Raw genomic sequence first — 24,678 nt, 5'->3', positions numbered from 1 at the left:
ACAAATAATTTTTCTAGCAGACCAAAAGCTTAACATTATGAGTAGTGGTGCTTAAAATCTAGTCTGGTTGTTCTCAAGAAGCTTTCACATAAATTACCCTACATTCCTCTCAAAACCTCTTCCCAGTAGCTTTCCTTTGGATGAGACATGAAACGTAACAAGGTCAAGCAGCAGTACTCAAGGTCACACGGCAAACTGATGGCATGACTGTTCCTCTAATACCCTGTATCAGGACTGCCCTGCATATTTTCCCAATGATGCCTCATCAAAATCTAAGCCAAAAAAAGAAAAAAAAAACTAGTCTGAGGACAAACCTGTAATTCATTTGGTCATAACAGTGACAGTATGTTTTTTTTTCTGGTTTTATTATTTTATTTATTTATTTCTTGCTACAATTATGGCTTTGTCAGAGGGAACACGTAAGGAAAAAGAAAACAAATAACTCCTACCATAGCAAAATATTTCGCCCCTATTTGGGAACACAGAAAAAATATAATACAGGTGATGCATCTTATTTTCAAGAAGCCCTGATGTTATTGGTTTGTTCATTCATTAAACAAACATTATTGGGACTTTTTTTCCCTGGTCATTTGCTAGGCACAGGGCATTCAGTGGGAAAGCAGACATGGTCTCTGTCCTTAAAATGGTTAGGTCTAGCAGGGAAGCTAGATGTTAAATAAATAGTAATTACAAATGTGCTGACAGTGATAAGAAGAAAGCGCAGAGTGCTATGGAGACTTGCCTTGGTCCGGGAAAGCAGGGAAGGCTTGTCAGAGGAAGTGGCTTTCAAAATGAAATTCCATAATCTGTCCTTTCTCTTACCAGTTAAGACCTCAGGAGAGAGGTTTTTTTGTTTGTTTGTTTGTTTGTTTGTTTGTTATTTTTCTCAGTCTACACTCATGGATACAATATTGAAAGAACAAAATTTTCTGACTTTTAAAAACTTTATGCACAGAAAATTGGACAATTATTAACCCAAGAATACTTTTTTACATATTAAAACATAGTGTTTATTTTTTATTTCAAATGATTAGCATATGTTAATTCCAAATTTTAAAATAATTTGATTCTCGGTACATTTCCTGTTGACTACTTAGAAAAGTCTCCTAGGACTCTATGGGTCATTTAGTAGATACTTAATAAACATAGAATGTATTTCCCTTCCCTCTCATTTTTTTCTCCTTGATTTCTTTCCTTCAACCCCATTTGCTTAAGTATTTACAAGGACCTCAGTGCTTTTTTGATTAAAAGGGGCTTGATTTAATTATGTCTGAATTGCTAAAAAGAATTATAAAATATTCTAATGTAGATGAGAACCTTAAGTGTATAGTACAGTATTTGGATTCACAGTCCAGTTTTATTTATCTTTCATTCTGATTTTTATCATGCGTCTTGTCAGCTGTTTTATTCTATGTGTTAGTAATATTAGCTCTTTAATTACATTTTATTTCTGTTTGTTTACTGAGACATATATGAATAAAGTATGCATTGGTAGCAGCTTAAAACACAGCGAATGCTTTCCTAATGGTCTTAAGAGTACGGGTACTGTCAGTTCTGTTAGCATTCTGTTAGTGTTACAACTTCTAGAATAATTGTTCTCCATTTTAGAACAGGGAAGAATTGACCTCTGAATCAAGTAGACACATGTAAGGTTTAGAATGACTATTTGAAGGCAGATCAAAGCAAATGCTAGCATTATTTTGCAGCATTTCCATTTGGAATCATAATCAATAGTTGATTTTGATAATACATTAATGTAATAAAAACCACAGTTGCCGATACTGAATAAATACTAGTTTACAGAAATGCGCAAGTCCCCTTGTTAAATTTCCTTTTGGCACATTCTTTTGCAATGGATCACCCTGAAAATAGAATTCTTACAATGGACTTCTTTCAGAGGTAGCTGATAAATGAACCTGAAGTGTGGTTGCTTGCTCCTGAGTTCACTTGTGCTACCTTTAAGTCTGTGACCAGCTACCATTTCAAAATACGTTATCCTGGACCCTATCTCTGCCTGCTCTGGTTTCCTGAGGCAACGTATTTCAACACAATGCAACTCCACTAATGTAACTCTTTGTTTCTCTCAAGTTCAGCTCACCAACCCCCCACCTGTCAAATAGTGACTTATTGTAAGCAAATGCCTATGTGGGTTATGTTTAAATCTTTCCACTTTTAGATTTGGGAGTTTCAATTTGATTCATGGTTGCTATCTCCTATAAAGGAAATGCTGAGTTTCTGTGTCGGACAACAAACCCCAAATTTGCCACTTGTAACATCTGGAATCTTGGAACCAAAATCCCAGAAATACTCAGGAGGCAAGTAAGATGCCTTATTTAGACCTGCAGAGCATAACATCTACATTATTGGCAGGAGGTGGGCATGTTGTTCAGATTTGAGGGATGTTAGAAATTATTGGATCACAGTTTGATGGTGGCAAAGTTTAGATCTCAGAATCTGGTTTTCCCAGGGATATAAGTTTAGTTTCCAACTTGTGGAAGAAGGGTTTGTCCCGGGATTGAATTTCTCTGCCACTGAATAATCTGTTCCTGGTAATATTTTTATGGATAGATAAGTGTTTACCAATGACAAAATATTCAAAATATTACTTTATTTCCTTTCCTACCATCTAGTACATGTGCAGTGAAAATTATAAACAACTGTTTCAAATATAAATGACAGCAAAGGTTCATCCTAGCAGACTTCTTATTATTTAATTTTTAATTTTAATTTTTTCCGGTTGTCTAAATTCTCATGTCTATAAAGACTAGCCAATCCTTCAAAAGGATATTGATATTTATAGTTGAAATCAAGTCTTAATTTTACTCATGATTAATATCAGAAATAAGTAGCTTATTTCTATGACCTTGCTGAGGCCTGGTAACCTAAGAGGGGATCATGTATAACTGTACAGAAGAAATGAAAAGGTGGCGGTAAGGAATTATTTAAGGAAAAAAATAACATTAACATTGGAAGATACTTCTTGCAACTGTATCCAATTTCACATTAGGAAAAAAGGATGAAATTATCCATTTCCCTGGTCATAATTTTACATTTACATTTACATTGTTTTTATCCTGCTTAAGATTCTAATTGTCTGATCTCAAGAATCAGGGGGGAAAAGTAAGAAGGAGTGCTTTGGCAGTAATGAAAAAGACAACTTTGCATCTCCTTTATTGTGTTGCTTTTAGAAAAAGTTGGACGTTCCACAGTATTTTCATTCTACATTATTAATATGCCCTAATGTTTTATCAGTTAGATATCAATTAACAGAACATTCTTTTAAAAATGTAAATTGGGGGGCGCCTGGGTGGCGCAGTCGGTTAAGCGTCCGACTTCAGCCAGGTCACGATCTCGCGGTCCGTGAGTTCGAGCCCCGCGTCAGGCTCTGGGCTGATGGCTCAGAGCCTGGAGCCTGCTTCCGATTCTGTGTCTCCCTCTCTCTCTGCCCCTCCCCCGTTCATGCTCTGTCTCTCTCTGTCCCAAAAATAAATAAAAAACGTTGGAAAAAAAAAAAAAATTTTTAAAAAAAAAAAAATGTAAATTGGAAGGATCGCTTGGTAGCTCAGTTGGTTAAGTGTCCGACCCTTGACCTCAGTGTTCATGAATAAGCCCCACATGGGTTCAGTGCTGACAGTGCAGAACCTGCTTGGGATTCTGTTTCCCCTCTGTCTGCCCCATCCCCGACTTATGCCATGTCTCTCTCTCTCTCTCTCTCTCTCGCTCTCGCTCTCGCTCTGTCTCTCTCTCAAATAAACTCAAAAGAAGGAAATATTAAAAATAAATAAATTAAAAAATTTTAATGTAAATTGAAATGGAAACAGAGACCTATGTTAGCCAAAATGCCTATGACTGGCTTTCGCCTCTCTGGGGAGACGGGGTCCGCCCTGGCATGATAAGTATAATTCGAGGTAGCAGTGAAGTCATGTTTTTTTTCGCTTGCAAAGTTGTATGTGTGGACTGCAGCTTTTCTTCTCAGAAAACACTGAGGCTATTCCACCTCTAAAATGCCAAATGCCACCAGACAGAAGGAGAGTTTCGTGTTGGGTGCGAGGTAAAAGAGGCTCATCTTAGCCAGCGCTGCTACCTACCCCTCCTGCTCACCAGCATGTTTGTGTTCCCCCTCCCCGCTCCAGCTGCTGCTCTTGGGGACATCCTCCTAACTCCCAATTCTCCTACACTGCCTGACCTCAGTTGCTGATGAAGCCGCTCTACTAGAAACCAAGTTGTTCAGCAACTTGTTAACTCTGCCGGCAGTGCTTGCATTTTCTAAGAGCTGCCCTGACCTGGAGACTAAATAGTACAGAAGAATGAAATAATGAGAGCTGGAATTTCATACCCCAAGAAGGGCAGACTCCTGTAGGTAAAGGCACGTTCTCAGTCTTTCTCAAAAATACCTGGGTGCTGGCCACCCATTTTGCTCTTGTGCAGTGCGAATCCGTATACAAATGCAAAAAGGAGTCTGTCGTTTGTGAAGCGTTCAAATACTGTTGGTTGATTCAGAGAGAACGTGTTTATTTATGAACTCTTGGTTCCTCCAAGTTTGCTGCTGTTTGGTCAGCTCTCACTCACACACTCTTGTGGCCCATCTGTCAGATAACAAAGAGGTGAAACCATAGAAATGTTTTCTATTACTCGTTCACAAAGCTGATATGGAACCTGTAGTGTTCTCAAGAACCCTTGATGTGCTGGATGCTGTTGTGAAAATAAGTGTCCTGTTTGCTTACTTGAGCTTTTATAGAAATTCCATGAATGTTTTGGAGCCCCCTGGGTATGGAAGTGATAGATTGAGCTATCTGGGTTGCAAAATTTGGCAGATATGGCGATGATAACTAAATTCAACTCTTGGCCAATTTTGTCCCGTTCAGAGCGGGTTAAATTTCACTCTTGGGCACTCCAAGCCTCTCTAATCTTATCCGGGAGAAGCGGAGTTCTGCCTTGGTTTACAGTTGAGGTCACCCGTGTGGCAGTGTTTGGACAGGGACTGATGGAATTATGTTGCATTGTTAACATGAAATACCACTCTGCGGTGAGGACTGATGATGGCATTGGGGTCCTTTGACTCCTTGCATACAGTATCTTGAAATACATGCCTCCCTGAGATGTGTTGGACTCATAAAACATGTGAAGGACTCTGTTTGGCTTTCATCATTTATTTAACGTGAACGAAAGTTGTTTCAAGGGATTTATCAGGGAGTTAAGAAATGTTTCTAGGGAATAGAAAATGAAAAAGAAAATTGATCTTTGTTGTCAAAGTCATGCGTTATAATTGACTCTCCAAGGTGACGCACCATCTCCTTGAGGGGAAAGCTGCCAACAGCTTTGAAAGTGATCTGCCTGTTTTCTTCTCACACTGACTTGCAGGGAGGTGCTGGTATTTCAAGACGATTAAATCCTTGTGGAAGGTTTGCAAATAATGATGTCCATCCCTGTTTGTAAGAGAAGTTGGAATAAGGAAAATTATATTAGGCAGCTAGTTGTGTGAAATGTAGTAATCTTTGTTGAATTTCCCCCTTGTAGATATGTAATCACTTCTTTTTTAACAAAGCCTCTCTATTTACATTTTCTTTAAACTTCACACTTGATACAAAGGTTCGCTCACATTTAGTCATACTTTTCGTGTGTGTGTGTGTGTGTGTGTGTGTGTTGTGCTTTTCAGGAGTGCCATGTGATTCTGCTGTTTAATCAGGACTATATTTAAAAGCAAATTTGTGAGAGAGTGTTTCCCATGTTATTAATGAGATAAGGTCTGAGTGAAGCAAGCTCTGTCGCAAAGGGCAAGTGTCATGCAGCAGGAAGTCCTGGCCATCCCTTCCACCCCTGCCTCAGCCAGGCTGCCACCTCCCTGTCAGTGCATACCACCACACAGAGGAAATGCCCTCACTCAGCCACCGGTGCCTCCTGTGCCTCCTGCTCCGCGCGGCGGGGCCCTCTGGCCCCCGGGCCCTGTACCGACTCTGACTTTCTGCAGTTTCCAGCGATCCTGGCACTTTCCTTACAAATGGCTTTTCTTTGGGATCTTCAGGGAGTCACAGTGCCAGGACAACCTCCCAGAGCCAAAACAAGATTGCGTTTCTCAAAGTCCTACAGGTATCACTTTTTACTTCTTGTAGCTGGGAAGAATTTTTTTATCAGTCTCTATGGCTTTAGCCCCCTCCCCCTGCAAATATTCTTTTTCCCTGTGTCGATCTATGTGACTTGTAACATGCTTTAGTTTGGCAGTATGCAAAATATGAGTGACAAAGAAATGAACCTTAAAATAGTTGGGGTGTGTGGGAACCTGAGAAATAGCAGGAAGTTGACTAACTCTAAAAGCTGATTTTGAGAGTCAAATGGTGAACTTAAAAAAAAACCAAAAACCAAATAACAACATTCCTATTACTCACATCTGGAAAACAAGGGTCTTAACATACCTCATGGAGTTAATATAGCCTTACACTGGTCATACTAACTTTCAGTGAATCCTTCAAATGTCAGGAAAGGGGTCTTGTTTGATTAAACAGGCAATCAAGCAAAGGAAGGAAATGCTACTCTCATGCTCTAAGGGTTTCTGGGCAAATTCACGTGGAAAAGTGGAAACTGTCTCTGTGATCTAGGTGATAATTATCTTGTCCAGGAGAATTAGACCCCATAAAATCAAAGTCAAAGTTTTGTTAATCTTTTATTTCTAAGGGTTTCTGCAGAAATCACATGAAGAATCTTCATTTCACCACCTCAATAATGTGTCAATGACAACTTTGTTTTACATCCAAGTTAGCTTATTTTAACCAAACAACTAGAAAAAAGAAAGAAGACAGAAAAATCTTTGATTTCCTTCTTTACTTGAGTATGCTAGCTATTTACAAGGAAAAAATTGATTCTTCACACTTTTTTTTGTTTGTTTCTGATTGGTTAGTCTGTAGCAGTAAAAGCTGTTTCAGGAAGAGCAAATACAGTTGAAACTGTTTTGCAAAATCTTGAGAATGTCTTTCTTATTTAGACCAAATGTAACATCTAGAAATTACTAGGCCTATATAGAAGTATGCATTAAAGTTGGATTAAAATACTTTCTGACTTACTTGCATAAAAAAATTTCAAATTTTGGTTTAAAATAATTCAAGGAAATTATTTGTTTTAGGCAGTATGGTAGATAGTGCCCTTGGAATTTATTAGGGAACTGTAAAATCAGAGAAATCAAATTATGAACTTCACCTATAGTAACAATGCATAAGCAAAATTTGACAAGGGATAAGTAAAAGTTGACAGCTAAAAATGTAAGTAGGAATTTCATTTATTTCTATTTCAAAACAAAATAAATACAATGTATTTTTATTTATATTACTTTATCAGTTACGTATACAGTTCAACATTAGAAATTATATGCCCTACTATGTATTTTACATTCTAATCAATCCACATCTCATGCTTATTATTTGGATCTCATGCTTCTTATGTGCATGTTCATAATTGTTGTAAGCTCATCAAGGATATGTAACATTACAGTGCATGTTTCCAGTAGATGGTGGCTTCTAGACTCCCCTCATCATCGAGATCTGGTAATATTTCCCAGGCTGTCATACATGCCTAACTACTGGGTAGTGTGAAAGGAATAGCATGTTGGACTAGTGTTTCGGAAATCTCAAAAAATGCAGTGTAAGCTCTACTGTATGATTTGCAGATATATTATGCAACTTGCCTTAGTCTGGCAAAGTTATCTTCATTGTCTGTTGGTCAAGTTCTGATCCTTTCCAAAATACAGCCCAGGTTCTTAGTTCTAACAAGCCTCTTTCATAACAAGAGGTAAGAGTGACATCCCGAATCACCATCATGGACCAATCCACTTTGGCACCTGAGAGACTTTGTCCCTCATTGATAGACTTTTAATGTGAATGCGAATTGCCCATGTAATAATTAAATTATTTGCATGAACTGTCTTCACTATTCTTTGGGTCCTGTTTTGTCTCTCTATTTGGACTGTAAATTCTTTGATGCCAGGGGCTCCCTTACATGTGACAGGAGTGCCATTAATTCATATTTGATGAAGCATTTGCTATACTATCTTAGTTGGTATCACTACTTTATTTGCAAAGCCAAGTTGTTGAAATAATCAGAGACTATCAGAGGCCAGGGGTTCAGGAGATAGTTAGGGAAGTCAGAGGCCAGTTGACCACTCTGGTCTCACATTTTCAGAGGTCTGTCATTGCTCAAAAAGATTATGCATTCAGCTACAGCAGTGTACTGACAATAATGAAAAAAGATATTTCTCATCTAACTGTAAACTTTAACAGGCCACACCACCTCAAATGCACTGTGAATCAATATAGGTATGTATGTGTACACACATACACACACACACACACACACACACACACACTTAAATTCTACAGTTATCTTCTGAATGGCACATTTTTATTGCCTAGCATTCCTGGGGTTAAAGGTGTTAAACTAATATAAATGTTTAAATTTTCCCACAATTTTGCAACCTTGTTTCTGAATTTTTTTTAATTGATTTTTTAACATAACTGGGCATCAGCTAATTTTTCTTCATTGAATTTCCCCCTTACAAGACTATTGGCTCGAGAAAAATATTTCATATTCTGTAAAATCCTGAAATGTGTCTAGTATAATATAATTTTTTTATTTGAAGATGGAATGGACATGAATGCATGATACTGATGGTACACTTACCTTTAATCTGGAATAGTTTTCTTTGGCATTGTTTTCACTTTCTTGTAGCATTCAGGGTAAAGGAAAGCCAAGCCTAGAATCTGTGGAATTCAGTTAGAGTCTGATTTGTTAAAGTAAGAGCAAATCATATACATTGGATGACTCTTCATCTCTGAGAAGTACAATCTTAGACAGTTAAACAATGCTTAAAATAGATTTGAAAGTAGTTTTTCAGCAGTGACAAAATTTTTGTCTTCTGTGGGCAAAATACATTTTTATAAAAAGCCAAATATGATTAATATATAGTGTATGAAGCCACATTTTATTTGATAGAGAGAAAGAGAGGATTGCACACTAAGGAGACTAATTTTCCTCTCTGGATATGGAATGAGTGCCAATTATTACTTAGAGCCACATCTTTCATATATGTTTTTGAGGAGAGTGAAAAGGGAATGATGTGTTCCTCACATTAGGTTTGAAGAAATAACGTGTGAATTTATGTTGGAGTTTTAAATATAGTACCTAAAAGTTTGGACAGAAAATGATCTGAGAAGGAAAGAAAGAATGAGGAGCTAAGAATTAGCAGGTTGATGAACTCTGCCAGCTCACCAAGGGAACAACACTAGGACATTTTGTTCGTCTAATTGCTATTGTTTGAAAGTATTGTAATGTTCAAGGAAACTTTAAATAGAAAGTTACCCTTCAAGAGATGGTCTTGTCTTTCAACCAGAACAATTCACAAAACTTTCTGCTTTCCGTCTTCTCAGAAAGGGATGCTAAAAGAAAAAGAAGAAAAAACCACACAAACATTTTATGTGGTGATTCTGGGGTGGTTGTATGCAAATAGAAAAGAAAGCCATCCAAGGTACATTTAGGACAGACATGATTCGCCTAGCATCCCACAAGCCAGAAGCAGAAAGCAGTTCTAGTTTTTTTGTCTCTTATACTAACAGGGGTCATGGAATACTCTAAATAATTGAGATTCTCAGAAAATCTCCAAATCTCTATTTGCCGGTAGTTTCAACATCGACGTCAACATCGCTCCCCCAGCGGTTTAACAGAGCTGCTAAATAGGTGATTCATTAAATTCATTTGCACATACCTGTACCTCTTGTAGAAGGGCTAAGAAGTAAATATTTTTAACGTGAAATAGACTGATCAGTGGAAAGGAGAATTATCAAATGAAGAAACAAAAGCACACGTGATATTAGAGTCATGAAAAGCCACATGTACTAGAACAAAAAAACCATCAATGACCTTAAGTCGTCCCCTGTGCTCTTACAAATCTATGTTTAGATCTGCAGCTTGGATCTGGACATCTGATAGAGGCAGCCATGAGCAGGGACAAGAGAGTGCGGTCTCAGCTGCTGTGTTACGACTAAAACCTGAGCCTTAGCACCTCAGTCGTTGTCAAAGTAAGCCTAGCAATACCCACTAGAAAAGCAAGCTGGAACCCAGGCCTTAGGAAGGGAAATGAGTGCCACCAACAAGTCAATACACTGGGATATAACTTTCTAAGAACCACATTCATGCCTCCCATTGCACAGGATTTGTGTAAAGCTTTTCAGATGTAAGAGATGTGATAAATGTTGTTTTACTGTCCCACAGCTCATCTCCATTAATTCTATAGGGTAAGTGAGGAGAAATACCACCAAATAAGGGAGAAAGAATTGAAGGTTCAGGGATTAGAGGCCACACACACACACAGACGCGTGAGCACACACACACACACACACACACACACACACACACAGAGACTAAAGTCTGGAGTAATATAAGTAACAAGTAAGTAATTGATAAGATCTAATTTCTCTTAGGCACTTACATGTGCCATGTCGTGTTCCCAGTAAGGTACATGTGTTGTCTCACTTCATTCCACAAAACAACTCCATGAGATAGATCAACTGTTTTCTTTCTTTTATAGCTGAGGAAACTAGGCGAAGTTTGAGAAACTTGCCCAAATTTGGACCCTGGCAGTCTGTCCCAGAGCCTAGACTTCTAAATAGTCAGTCTGCTACCTCTAGTTTCCTGGGCAAATCCTCTCATGGCCACACAGGGAGGAGTGTGCCCTAATGAGGGGTGCAATTCTAAAATTTTTTTGGATGTTTATTTATTTTTGAGAGAGAGAGAGAGACAGAGTGCGAGTGGGGGAGGTGCAGAGAGAGAGAGAGAGAGACAGACAGACAGACACACATACACACACACAGAATCTGAAGCAGTCTCCAGATTCTGAGCCATCAGCACAGAGCCCGCTGCGGGGCTCGAACTCACAGACTGTGAGATCATAACCTGAGCTGAAGTCGGATGCTTAACCGACTGAGCCACCCAGGTGCCCCAAGAAGTGCGATTCAATAGATTTACTGTCCTGCTGGGCTCAACTCCTAATCTTTCCCTGAAAAGAGATCATTTTGCAATTTGATGTAGAACATGGCTTGGTGGTCAATGAAAATAGAAACTTACTAAATAATACCTAAACTGTCATCTAAACTAATTGATATTGGTTTAGAGCAGTATTGAGCAAGAATGCCCAATTGTAAGTATTTCTTATGTTAAGAAACAATGAAACAAACAATCCCTAATCGGTGAGTTAAGTGGCCCGGCTCTATCCTCTCACTGGGTTTTGTTTGTGGGCTTCCATCTGGCTCATATCATCTGGCCAAATACATTGGTCATGTGGTTTTATTTTACTGCCAAAATGTTGCTTCTTGGCCAGCTGTTCAGTGGAGCCTGAAGATTGTCTGAGCTTAAAGAGGTCAACTTCATCCTGTTCCGTGCCTATTTATTCCACTGGCATTGTTGCGAATATTAAACTGGCCTTCTTAACCATATTCCAAATGGAGAGTAATAGCATTATTGAAAATGGGAAGAAATAGTTACCTTATAGGCCACATAACAATCATTGTAGGAATAGCAGAGAGGTTGACAATCACTGCACATGTGGGCAGAGGTAGCATAGTAGAGGGGGAAAGACTTTGGCTTTAGAGCTGAACAGATGAAGTTTGAATGCCAACTCTGCTGCTTTCTTGACTGAGTGGTTTCCCTAACTGCCATCAGTAGATTCCATGTCTATAAATGGAAAATATAAATGCCTACTTCACAAAGCCATTGTGCCTTTCAGCGAAAATATGTATTTAACAATCAGCTGCTTACCCCCTCTTTCTTTTATAGAATTTCCCACAGTTCTCTTACCATTTCACCAATTTTGTGATGCTTCTTAGATAGGTTTATAGGTTACCCATCGTCATTGGGGCTGCATTTGGTTACAGATTAGAGCAATACAGCTGGCGGCTTGCAGGTCAAACATCTGCATCGCTGGAAGGTGGTGTGGAGTGATGGTTGGGAGCTGGCTGGCTCTAGACCCATACAGCTGAGGTTCAAATTTCCATACTTTCATTCACAGTTATGAGACATTCAAAAGTTATTTAACTTTATTGCCTCAGTTTCCTTATCTGTAAAATGAGATGTTGTGAGGAGTAAGTGTGTTAATCATATGTAATTCCTGGCACGTGAAAGCACTAAAATAAATATTAGTTATTATTAATACTAGAATGTAAGTTCCATGTGACAGCGATTTTTGCCTTCTTTTTTCCACCTCTTTAACACCTGTAAGGGTGTGTGACGTAGTGTAGGTGGTTGATGTATACACATTGAATGAATGAAACTATCAGCAAATATTTCTAGACCACTGACAAGAATGGGGACACTCTGCTTCCTTTTGCAAAATTCATGGAAGAGAAAGTTAAAGTTGGAGAGACCTAAGAGTTCATCTGCTCAAACCCATCATCTTACATTGAAAAACCTAAAGATCTAGAGAGACCCAGGTTATGAAATTTGATGGTGTCACAGCCAGACCTGTACAAACCATGGTTCTGTGTGCTTCTGCACGAATTTTTTTCTCCAATGTCCCCCCCACCCCTCACCTCAGTGTAGATCCCATTTAAATCAATGTCTTTGGTAAGGTGGCAAACAGAATGATTTGGTGCCCACTTTCTACAACTAGGGAGGAGTGCGAGAGTCAAAATTGGGTAGCCACCACAAAAAGATGGGCTTCTAAATACTAGAAAGAGTCCTCTAAGGAAGACTACACTCAGACACTTTACCTACAAATCTAAAAATCCCATCCTACAACAGCTGCAATAGGGATTTGGAAGAGCCTTTTCGTAACTAGGGTTTTTGCAGAGGGCATTAGCTAAGATTTTCTAAATTGAAAGAAACATATCTCAAACATCCAAAGGAATCTGTGCAATTAGCAATGCTGACCAGACACAGAGTTGAAGAGGGGAAATAGGGCTTGTGAGTTCTCTGTACTATCAAGACAGCGCATGGAGCAAGCACAGACAGAAAGATATAAAATTGTGTGTGGTTATTATAAAAGTACAGATGCTATTAGGTGGCTGGGAGCTACACACCAGCCTGGAGCACGGTCAGATGTGGACTGGCAGGACATGCAGAAATCAAGGTAGCAGAAGAAGGAGAGATACCTTCCACTGCTGAGAGTTTGTAATCATGCTTGTGAGTATTTCTGATGGTCAACATGAGAGCCATACTACGCTTAAAACTAGAAGTGTAATGGATGTGAGTATTCGTGGTGAATAAAATGTATAATATTGTCATTATGTTGATTCTAGATTTTTAGCTAGTAGAATTTGGGCTATAAGTCATTAAACTGAGGAAATCCTAGCACACAGTTTTAAGGGCTAGTACCTTAATTGAGTGGGCCAGAGAAGACTTGTTCAGACTGAGCATAGCAAATAATGAACACTTTGCTAGAGGGGGAACATCTGCTTCTGTACCCCTTCATTTGCTTCTTCTCGCTGTGGAGGCTCCCACCCCTGTGTGCTTTGCCACTGTCAAATACCCACCTCCTGCCTTGCCGGTGTCCCCTCCTAACCTCCATTATGTTTTTCACATTTGAACCGTAATTGAAGGGCTTCTCTAATTTTCTTAACAAGGGGCTGAAGAAAACCTCTTAATTTCTGTAAGGCTGAGTTAGATAAGTGCCCAGAGTGACTGTGAATCAGAGCAAAAGAAAATCTCATTGGTCATCTCATTGCCAATCTCATTGGCAAGGGAGTTTCATTATTATGAAACTAATAAACTTGTCAAATTGTACAGTTTGACACCTAATGATAATGTAAATTTGGAAGGGGAACAACTAAAATATTGCAGAGAAAAGATGGATCTGTGGACAGAGTCGATACATAGTACTTTAATTATGGGAAGTCAATCAAATGTGAAAGGCAGATGTTTCAAGAGCAAGAAGTATGTAAGCCCCATTGTGAAAAGAAAACTTGAGAGTGAAAAAGATGAACGTTGTGGTGGGCTAAAGGAATACATTAAAAACTAATGTTCGCATGAACAAACACTCAAATGTAATCAGAACTCACATAAAAGATGAATGCATTCATTCACAAACTATTTTTGAATGTCTATGATAAGCCTGTTCAGTACTGGGCTGGTAAATGTTAACAGCCAGCTTTCTGTGAAGACACCAAAAGGAAAAAAAAAAGGCTGTTTGTAATATTTGCTGATTTCAAAACTCCTCAAATCCTCCCAGTGGCCCATTTCAAGTTGTAGAGGTCACTTGATGGAGAGTTGGCAAGAGGTGCATTGTAGTGCAGGCAGATATGTTGATGTAAATGAACTCAAGAATGTACATAATGTAACAATGTAGTCAAAGTGCTAGGAACTAAAGAGTTTTGAATGTTTATTACTAGTGTTTTTAACATCATTTATTTAATAAGTTTATATCATTTAACTTTTTTAACGTTTATGTTTTTATTATTTTTAATATGAAATTTATTGTCAAATTGGTTTCCATACAACACCCAGTCTTGTCCCAACAGGTGCCCTCCTCAATACCCATCACCCACCCCCCATCAACCCTCAGTTTGTTCTCAGTTTTTAAGAGTCTCTTATGTTTTGGCTCCCTCCCTAACTTTTTTTTTTTAAATGAGACAGAGAGCATGAGCCGGGGAGGAGCAGAGAGAGAGGGAGACACAGAATCTGAAGCAGGCTCCAGGCTCTGAGCTGTCAGCACAGAGACTGATGTGGGGCTCGAACCCACGAGCTGTGAGATCATGACCTGAACTGAAGTCGGATGCTTAACCGACTGAGCCACCCAGGTACCCCATATCATTTAACTTTTTACAGTTGTAGGTATAATAACCAATTTAGAAATACTCCTGAACATGAAAGAGTCTGCTTTTTCAGCTGGTGTGGACAGCTCTAGCACACCCCTTTGTCTGGTGTTTTACTAGCCACCTGACAGTATTAACCTTATATTAGGAACATAATGATAAAGAAAATGGATGAGATCTTTGCTCTCACATAGCTTACCTCTTAGTGGAAGAAAGCATAAACAAGTTAACAACTACATAAAACAACATAGGTACTGAGACAGGAGATTCTGCTTGAAGAAATCAAGGAAGCCTTCATAAAGAAAAGAGCTATTTAGTTACATATAATCGAAGTGTGTCCATTCCATATATCCATGAGTACATTTGCAGTCCTAGGCAGGCAAGACATAACTAAGAATTGCACCCAGTTGATGGAACCACATGTATATTCACCTCATTATTGACTGTGTTCTTGGTCATATCAGACTCCAGTCTCCTCAGTGAATTTGTCTTTGCTTCTCCTTAACTGTAAACATGCAAAGAGGAGAAGGAAAGGGGGGGTGGATATCATACTTTCTTTTACATTGTTTTGTGTAATCCTCAAAAAGTTCCATGATATAAAATATTAAAGTTAAAAAAATGAAATTTAAAAATCAATAGCAGTAGTATATCCTACAGTAGTACCTTTTTTTGGCTTGGTTTATCTGTCCATGTCAGCCCTAAAAATAGAGATGTCATAAGCTGGGAGAAATAATGTGATGCATTTTTTTTATTTTCAAAAGTTATCATACACATTTAAATTGTTGGATTACAGGAAGAGCTAGTCAGCCCAACTTTTCTCTAACACATAAATTTTCAGATGGTGCCTGTAAATATTATGCTTCTAATGCTTGTTGCTTGATCCCTTTTGGCAATTAACTTGTCTTTAATTGATTTGTGGATTATCCACTTGAAGTTGCTATGGATAAAGGAATGCAATGGCAGAATTTGTTTATATAGGATAGTAAAATGGATTGGCTAGGAAGAGAGGTCTAACTTTGTAAAGTATCCTTGGTTTCCAGAGGTTTTTCTTTTCACATAATTGCAGTGTTTAGATGGATGGAGAGTGAAAAACTAGCTGAATCTGATTAGTGTTCTCATCTAAAGGGAAGATTTATGTCCTGTTTAGGCATCACATTAATTTGATGATGTAAGTGCATTCTCTAGTGAAAGAGTGGTCACCATACGAGAGAGAAAACCATAACAGAAAAATCCTTTTGCCATTTTTGGGTTGTACTTGATAGTAAGTTCTCATCCGTGAGTTCCACAAAGCGTCACTGTCTCGATCTCAGATGAACTGAAAGACCAAAACATTTTACTGCTCCTATAATTGTTTTACGTATGTATATACTTACCATTTCCTAGAAAATGACTGGATATTTTCCCACCATAACCTTCTGTAGCCATTTGTTATGAAGTTCAAAATGTGTTAAGCAAAGCCAGTTGCCAGCTGCCAGTGGTGCTGCTGCTGGTGGTGGGCACGTTTTTGTTCTGTGTCCCCTTGTTGAGGAAGAGGATACTCTACAACTTCTCTTGTGTGAGCTGCTCCCCTAACCCTTGGCTGAGATACTCAGACAACCACCGTCAGGTGCCTCTTCCTTTTTTCTTTTTTTTTCCTTTTTTTAAAATATGAAATTTATCATCAAAATGGTTTCCATACAACACCCAGGGCTTATCCAAACAGGTGCCCTTCCCTCCCTCCCACCCCCCATCAGCCCTCAGATTGTTCTCAGTTTTTAAGAGTCTCTTATGGTTTGGCTCTCTCCCTCTATAACTTTTTTTTTTCCCTTCCCCTCCCCGATGGTCTTCTGTTAAGTTTCTCAGGATCCACATAAGAGTGAAAACGTATGGTATCTGTCTTTCTCTGTATGACTTATTTCACTTAGCATAACACTCTCCAGTTCCATCCACATTGCTCAAAAGGCCATATTTCATTCTTTCTCATTGCCAAGTAGTATTCCATTGTGTATATAAACCACAATTTCTTTATCCATTCATCAGTGGATGGACATTTAGGCCCTTTCCATAATTTGGCTATTGTTGAGAGTGCTGCTATAAACATTGGGGTACAAGTGCCCCTATGCATCAGCACTCCTGTGTCCCTTGGGTAAATTCCTAGCAGTGCTATTGCTGGGTCATAGGGTAGATCTGTTTTTAATTTTTTGAGGAACCTACACACTGTTTTCCTCTTCCTAAAGAAAATCCATTTGGACTGAGACAACAGATATGTCAGAGAGATCTCACTTGCAGAAATGCCAAGAAAGGCAAAGAAGAAATTATTGGCAGGGGAGACAATTGTCTTCTGTTTTGAAATGAACTTGAAAGGCTTAATGTTTCTGTTAGCTCTAGATGACTTAAAAATAACTATGTTGCCCACCCAGTATTGGTAAAAAGGAAAGGGACTCTCTTTTCTTGTATATAGCCCTTAGTGCTCCATGAGAATCTATCGGTTCAGGACGATGGGTGTGAATATGCAACTAGCTCAGGAAAAAAAATGCTTAGCCTTAGCCATATTCATATAACCAGCCCTCGGATCCAGAAATAAAACATGACCAAGGATACCCTTTCGTGCTCTCTGCAGTCACAGTGCTTCCAAAGATAACAACTATCCAGAATTCTAAGAGCACAGGTTTTTTTTTTTTTGCCTGTTTCTGAACTTTTTTTATGAATGAAATTATATAATATAAACTCTTCTGTTTTGGCCTCTTCCCATCAACATTGCAATAGTAACATTCATCTATATTGTTTTTTGTGGTTGTAGATTGTTCATTCTCATGATAATATATCATGAGTGAATATACTGTCAATTACTCATTAATGTTTTTGTTGACATATAATTGGGTATTTCAGTTTGAGGCTATTATGAATAGAGATGCTGTGAACATTCTAGTATATGTCACCTGATAAACAAATGACTATGGTCTATGTGTAAGTGTGAGTGCATATCCACATGCTGGATGTATCCCAAAGAGTAGAATTTCTGGACTGCAGTTTATGCATGTTTTTAGATATCACCAAATAAGTTGCCAAAGTGATTGTACCATTTATATAATTTCTGAGACAGTGTTCCAGTTTTCCACATCCTTGCCAAAGGGCAGGCCATCTAGGTATTCCATTTTCAGTGACAGCATCTTAATAAATGATTACCTAGGAGATGGATATTCTGATTCATAAAACCTGATTTTCCAGGAATAGTATGGCATTCACATTCTGTTTCTCCTCGTGGTGAATAGAACACACCTATGGAGGGGCGCCTGGGTGGCGCAGTCGGTTGAGCGTCCGACTTCAGCCAGGTCACGATCTCGCGGTCCGTGAGTTCGAGCCCCGCGTCGGGCTCTGGGCTGATGGCTCAGAGCCTGGAGCCTGTTTACGATTCTGTGTCTCCCTCTCTGCCCCTCCCCCGTTCATGCTCTGTCTCTCTCTGTCCGAAAAATAAAAATAAACGTTGAAAAAAAAAAAAAAAAAAAAAAAAGAACACACCTATGGAATGAAGGCCTAGTAGAAAACATGACACATTGTGCAGAAACAGAATTGACCCCATATTTGACATATATTCAGTTTAAATCTATAATCGTATTCTTACATTTTATCCAGATTGATTTGTCAACCCAGCAATAACCATTGTGAGCCAAAACAATTAATAATATTTTATTCTGTTTTAAAATGTCCATCTCCTACTTTTGGTTCTAGCTATATATCCTATGCTCACTTTAAATGAGGTTTTCCCTCCCATAAATTATTTCTTAGAAAAGTTGTTTCGGACTTTTCCTAAGCCAACCTAACCTGTTTAAACACACTAGCAGATACATAGGCAATGTAAGTTATTATACAGTACATTTCCTTTATTCTCTTTCCTCTTTCTTTCTCATTGTGTCTTTATTTATTTATTTTTTTTAATGTCAAGATCCTGGTGACATATAATCCCCTTTTGTATGTCATTCCCTCTAAAGCTCATCATAAACTGATTTATGATACCAGTCTGGTTTCTGGTACATCAAGTAAGTAAGCTGACCCTGGTTCAGTTTGTACCATGTCAAAGTGTGATCATTAATTTTAGACAATGACTGAAGACATTTAGCATGTGTAATAACTGTGGTTCCTATTTCTTGAGGCTTTCAAAATCCAATCCTATGTCTCTCTAATTGGCGGCATATTCAGCAGAACACAAAGGAAAGTTAAGGCAGTAGAAATGTATTCTTGGGGTTTCATGACATGAAACAATGTATACTTTATTACTGGACAGATATTTTATTTTTTATTTAGTTAATGTTTACTTTTGAGAGAGAGAGAGAGAGAGAGAGGGACAGACAGACAGACAGAGCATGAGTGGGGGAAGAGCAGAGAGAGAGGGAGACACAGAATCAGAAGAGGCTCCAGGCTCCGAGCTGTCAGCTCAGAGCCTGACGCAGGGCTCAAACTCACAAGCCATGAGATCGTGACCTGAGCTGAAGTCGGACACTTAACTGACTGAGCCACCAGGTGCCCCTCTGGACAGACATTTTAAATCATGAACTTTGAAAATAAGTTTCTATATAATGTCACCTGACTTGAAAATTAGGAAAGGAGTTAAGGATTTATAATGTTCTCTTTTAAATTTTAATCTCTACCTTAGTGGGCTCTTGAAGTTGTTATATTTGAGCTTCACTTTTAAATTCCTCAGAAATGAGGTTTTACTAAAAATATAATCCTCAGAACCAACATTTGGTGCCTGAAACTCCTTGGATCCCACTGGAACTTGTATTAATTCTTCCAGGTCTCAAAAATGTTCTTCCCAATACATACCAAATTGCAGCCTAGGATAGCTAATCATTTTGTCAATGGTAAATTAAAATTTATCACTGAACTATGGTAAATTAAAGTCTACAGAATTCACTTTAACCAGTGTTTCAGACTATCAACTCTTTTAGCAAAACTGCTAAAGAAGACCGGAATGGCTTATCTTTGTTTTCATTCCCTGTTGTCCTGCCTGCTGGACAGGGCAGATATGAAATATTCAAATTCATACAGAAAGGGGAGTGCTAGGGGTGAGGATCATCCTTTAAGTAGATAATCAGCCTATAGTCATCGAATGCAGATGAGTCCACCAGGCATGATCACAGTCGACCTACATTTGGGAACTTATTCTGAGACAGTGGTTTATAAAAGAATCTGACAGCAAAATAAAACTTTGGAAAATAAAATAAAGGGAATGATTTTTTCAGGCTTTATTTTTACCTTAGAAAGCTTTTTTTTTTCCCCTTTTCTTCTTTGTTTTCAATCATTTTATTGTAATTAAATAAATAGCTTATGCTTGGTACTAGAAACTGAAGAGAAACTGACACTTTTGCTGAAAGGAACAAGACATTTTGTAATTAAATACTAAGTTCTATGCCTTAGGCCAGTGCCTCTAAAAACTGGATGTACACCCATCTCCTGACGATTTTGTTACAATGCAAATTCTGAATGAGTAGGTCAAGAATAAGGCCTGAGATTCTGCATCCCTAGCAACCTCCAAGATGGTGCTAATGATGCTGGTCCTTGGACCCTGGGATGAGTAGAAAGGGTTTAGGAGATTGGAAGTGCAAAGGAGAAATTCATACTAAGAGGTCACCAGTTCTTCCGCAGGGTTAGTACTGTCACCATCTTTGTGGAAAACAAGAAAACTCAGCTGGTAGTGATGGCACATGATATGGATCCTATAGAGCTGGTAGTCTCCCTGCCTGCCCTGTATCATCAGATGAGGATCCCTCTGCATTATCAAGAGGAAGACTAGGCTGGAGCATCTGGTCCACGGGAAGATCTGCACCACGATCCCCTTCACACAGGTGAACTCAGGAGACAAAGGAGCTCTGGCTAAGCTGGTAGAAGCTATCAGGACCAATTATAATGACAGATATGATGAGATCTGCCATCACTTGGGAAGGAACATCCTGTGTCCAAAATCTGTGGCTCACAGTTCCAGACTAGAAGAGGCAAAGGCTGAGGAAGTAGCCTCAAAACTGGGCCAGGTGTATGCTGTTGAGTTTTCTGTGTGTAGAAGCAATGGTCTCCTTCAAAAAAAAAGAAAAAAAGAAAAAAATTTTAAAAAGAATAAATTTTTCAGAGAGAGTAAATTTTGCAAATAAAATACAAATTTCTACCTCCATGTGAAATCAGTCAAAATTCAATTGCGGTCCCCCTAGTAGGATCCAAAACTAATCCTAATTATTGTTAGTATAGTAGAGACTTCATAACATAATACACTGATACACTGACAAAATGTGTAGACCCTGAAAATGAATCATGGGGGTTCTTGTAAATGCTTAAAATAAATACATATCTGTAGCTTTTAATGGTCTACTCCTGGTTCCATTGATAGAAACAGTGTTAAGATACACACCAATGACAGGGAAGATGAGAACTAAAGACAGAGAATATAAGCTTTTTTTTTTTTGAGATGTTGAGAATGAGGTTGCCAGAACATTTGCTTTTCCATGAATTATTTAAACCACTGAACAAGAGCCCTAAGACATATCTAAAGTAAGAATTTAAGAGACTGAGTCTGAAACCTGGCCTCATCCTCCAGTATTGTTTCCATTCTCAGAGAAAAATTTATAATGTTTCTGAAAAAACTGACCAGTATCCTATATCACTGAAAATATCAGGAAGTTTGTGTTAAAAGTTCAGTGATCATTGGCCACATTTCAAGCATTTTTACTCATCTTTTATGATCAGTTACAGGGGAGAGAGGAAGGCAGGGGCCAAGACATTTTTTTTAGCTTTCCTTTGTTGAAAATGAAAACTAAGGGATGACTAAATAGATAGAAAGGGTTTTATTATAACACCCATGAACAAGTTCTTTCCATAAATTATTTTGTATATTATATGAAGGTTAATATATTTTTTCATATTCCAATCCAACATCAGACTTCATTTCTTTACTGTTTGTTGTGTAACTCACCACAGAAAATATGATTTCTTACTTTCTTTTTTTTAACGTTTATTTATTTTTGAGACAGAGAGAGACAGAGCATGAACGGGGGAGGGTCAGAGAGAGGGAGACACAGAATCTGAAACAGGCTCCAGGCTCTGAGCGGTCAGCACAGAGCCCGACACGGGGCTCGAAGTCACAGACCGTGAGATCACGACCTGAGCTGAAGTCGGACGCTCAACCGACTGAGCCACCCAGGCGCCCCTAATTTCTTACTTTCAATATAAACATTCTTTATTATCATAGTGATGAAGTCCCAGCACTTCAGTATTTACTTAGGTTACTTTTATATGGTAATGATAATATGAACTTTCCCAGTGTTTGCTTGGAAGAGCAGCAGCTCGCTCTACTAGATTTTCACTCTCGTCTTTGCTCATCGTACAGTATCAGGCAAGGTACTTAACTTCCATATACCTCAGCCTTCTCACATGAAATTGATTGTGCAAACTATTTAACGACTCTATCCCTTTAAGTTGATAGAAATAACATTACAAAAGTAAAAATAACTATAAATGACCCAGGGTATTTACCTACATACTTCTTCATAATCAAGCAAATATTGATATTAACACCAAGCTCAGGAAAGATCAAAGATGATCAATGAATAGTTCAATGAAAGAACAAAGAATAGTTCAATGACCCTTTGAACTTGTATGCAATCCAGTCATTCGTTTAACCAATGTATGAACATGTATGATCTGCTAGACACACGAAGCCCCAAATTTTATGTGTTCAAGTCTGATATATGTTGCTTAAATCAGAGGTTGGCAGACTTCCAAAAGTGACTCTTTTGCTAACATTATTCTTCTGAATAATAGTAATTATTCTTTCAATACACTTAGTAAGTAAAAGCAAGAGTATGGCTCTGAAAATGAAGACTACTTTTGTCTACCTTCTATTATTTGGTGCTTTAAGACAGAAACCTCCCTGATGCCTACTTTCAAGTGGACTACTGTGAAATCTGTGGGTTATTTACTTGTCCAGTTGATTCAACTGATTGATGTCCAACTAGTAATGAGTTAAACTCTGTCACAGTACCAAAACAAAAATTTAGATACTATTAAGATAAATTTGATCATTTTAAGGTTTCAGTTTAACAAATGAGAAAAACAAAAAGGATTAGTAAAAAAGCATGAAGAAGCAAGTCCAAATATAGTTATTCACAGTTTACAGAAGAGGATGTCTGTCATCTCTCATGAGCCAGCAGACCACCGAATATCCACATTAAAGATGAACGAAAACACTGGGAGAAATGATCCTGGTAAGAGGCGCCATATGTTGTAGATTCTGGTATTTGTTAGAGCTAAACAAAGAAGCTGAGTCTTTTCCGGGATGGATCTTGGAATAAAATAAAGTGAGAGGTTATGCTAAGTATGAAAGTAGGTATTTACAATGTTCTTTCCCATTAAGATCTTCAGAGATATTTAAGTCATAAGAAATATCAGCATTGCTTTCAAGTACCTAATTCAGCTTAGAAAACAAATCGTTATCGAAAGAGTGTTTAGAACATCATGAATTTAAAGTGAATAGTTTAGCTTCATGACTGAGCAGAGATTCCTAAGTTCAAATTGTGGCTGTTCCATTTATGGGTTATATGGCCTTTATTAAACTTCTTAAAGGTACTCTGTTCAGTTGCCTCTGTACCTACATCATCCACTGCTGTATTAAGTGAGATGATGTATGCATACAGTAGTGTGGCATATAGAAGCAGTCAGTTTATGTTAATTATCATTACTTGCAAGAATAAGCTACAGATTTCTTTCCATTGAAGGTAACCTTAAGTGTGATAACAAGCTTGGCTATAGAACAAGAATGAGTCTCTCCTTTCTCTTCTGTAGTGCCCATTATTAAAAAGAGGGAGGGAGGGAGGGAGGGAGAGAGAGAGAGAGATAACAAGCACCAACCACTGACCCTTTAAAAATAAGTGGGATTTATGGGGCACCTGGGTGGCTCAGCTGGTTAAGTGTCTGACTCTTGATTTTGGCTCAGGTCATGATCTCTTGGTTTGAGTCTGAGCCCTGCATGGGGCTCTGCGCTGACAGCTCAGAGCCTAGAACCTGCTTCAGATTCTGTGTCTGCCTCTCTCTCTGCTCCTCCCCTGCTCTCTCTCTCTCTCTCAAAAATAAATAAACTAAAAAAAAAAAAAAAGAACTGGGATTTATATCACACATACATACATGCATATGAGCATGTAGGTATGTCTTTGGATACATGTGTGTATTTTTGTGTGTGGCTGTGTGTGTGTGTGTGTGTGTGTGTGTGTGTCTGTGTGTGTGTGTACATACATACCACTGCCTGGGAAATTGGATTTCTCATATCTGTTAACTATAACGAAAAGCCAGGACCTAGTCAAGTGTTATATATGCAAATGATGTTCAACATATATTTACAGAATTTATGTATTTTTACATTTCAAATTGATGTTACTGATTTTTCTACTTGAAAATCAATTACAATCACCTCTTTACTTTAGTGAATGGAGCTATTTTAAGGAACTCTGGGGCCTCGTATCAAGTATGATGAGCCCATGTACAACTAAGCTCTTCAGTGGATTTAAGTTACATAACTATTAAAGGAGCCTGTAGATCATCTAGTATCCACCTCATAATATGGTTTTCTCACTCTCCATCCTTCCTTGCAAATGCAGCTAACTCTGTGTATCAGTTTATCTTGTATCTGTGTAGAAAAATGGCCCCCAAAGAAAGCTGACTACCAATCTAGAACTGTGCTCTCCCACAAGACAGCCAGTAACCACAGAGCACTTGAACCGTGGCTAATACATGTGAGATGTGCTGGAAGTGTAAAATGCACAGATTTCAAGTACGAGGTGGGAACAAAAGTGAAAAACATCTCATTAGTAATTTTTATTACGATTTCTTGTATAGGTGGTAATATTTTGCACCTATTTGGTTAAATAAAATATATTAT

General features: G+C 38.3%; 1 protein-coding gene and 1 pseudogene across 2 annotated transcripts in view; both read left to right on the top strand.

The window, feature by feature from the left end:
* PDE4D (phosphodiesterase 4D) overlaps positions 1-24,678 on the top strand; it is a 553,431-nt gene that overhangs the window by 200,869 nt on the left and 327,884 nt on the right. Inside the window, exon 1 of one of the 2 annotated variants that reach the window (XM_030321466.1) lies at positions 5,849-6,087. The exons of the other annotated variant lie outside the window; for it this stretch is intronic. Within the exon in view, the coding sequence (XP_030177326.1) occupies positions 5,999-6,087 (89 nt within the window). The 5' untranslated portion in view covers positions 5,849-5,998. Of the gene's footprint in view, positions 1-5,848; positions 6,088-24,678 lie in introns of those variants that run through there. 2 annotated transcript variants of the gene reach the window in all.
* LOC115518154 lies at positions 20,111-21,708 on the top strand (annotated as a pseudogene).

The sequence above is a fragment of the Lynx canadensis genome, chromosome A1 (genome assembly GCF_007474595.2).
Source record: "Lynx canadensis isolate LIC74 chromosome A1, mLynCan4.pri.v2, whole genome shotgun sequence".
Taxonomy (NCBI): domain Eukaryota; kingdom Metazoa; phylum Chordata; class Mammalia; order Carnivora; family Felidae; genus Lynx; species Lynx canadensis.
Note: the sequence above shows the minus strand (reverse complement) of the source record. Positions and strands in the feature narration are given on the sequence as shown.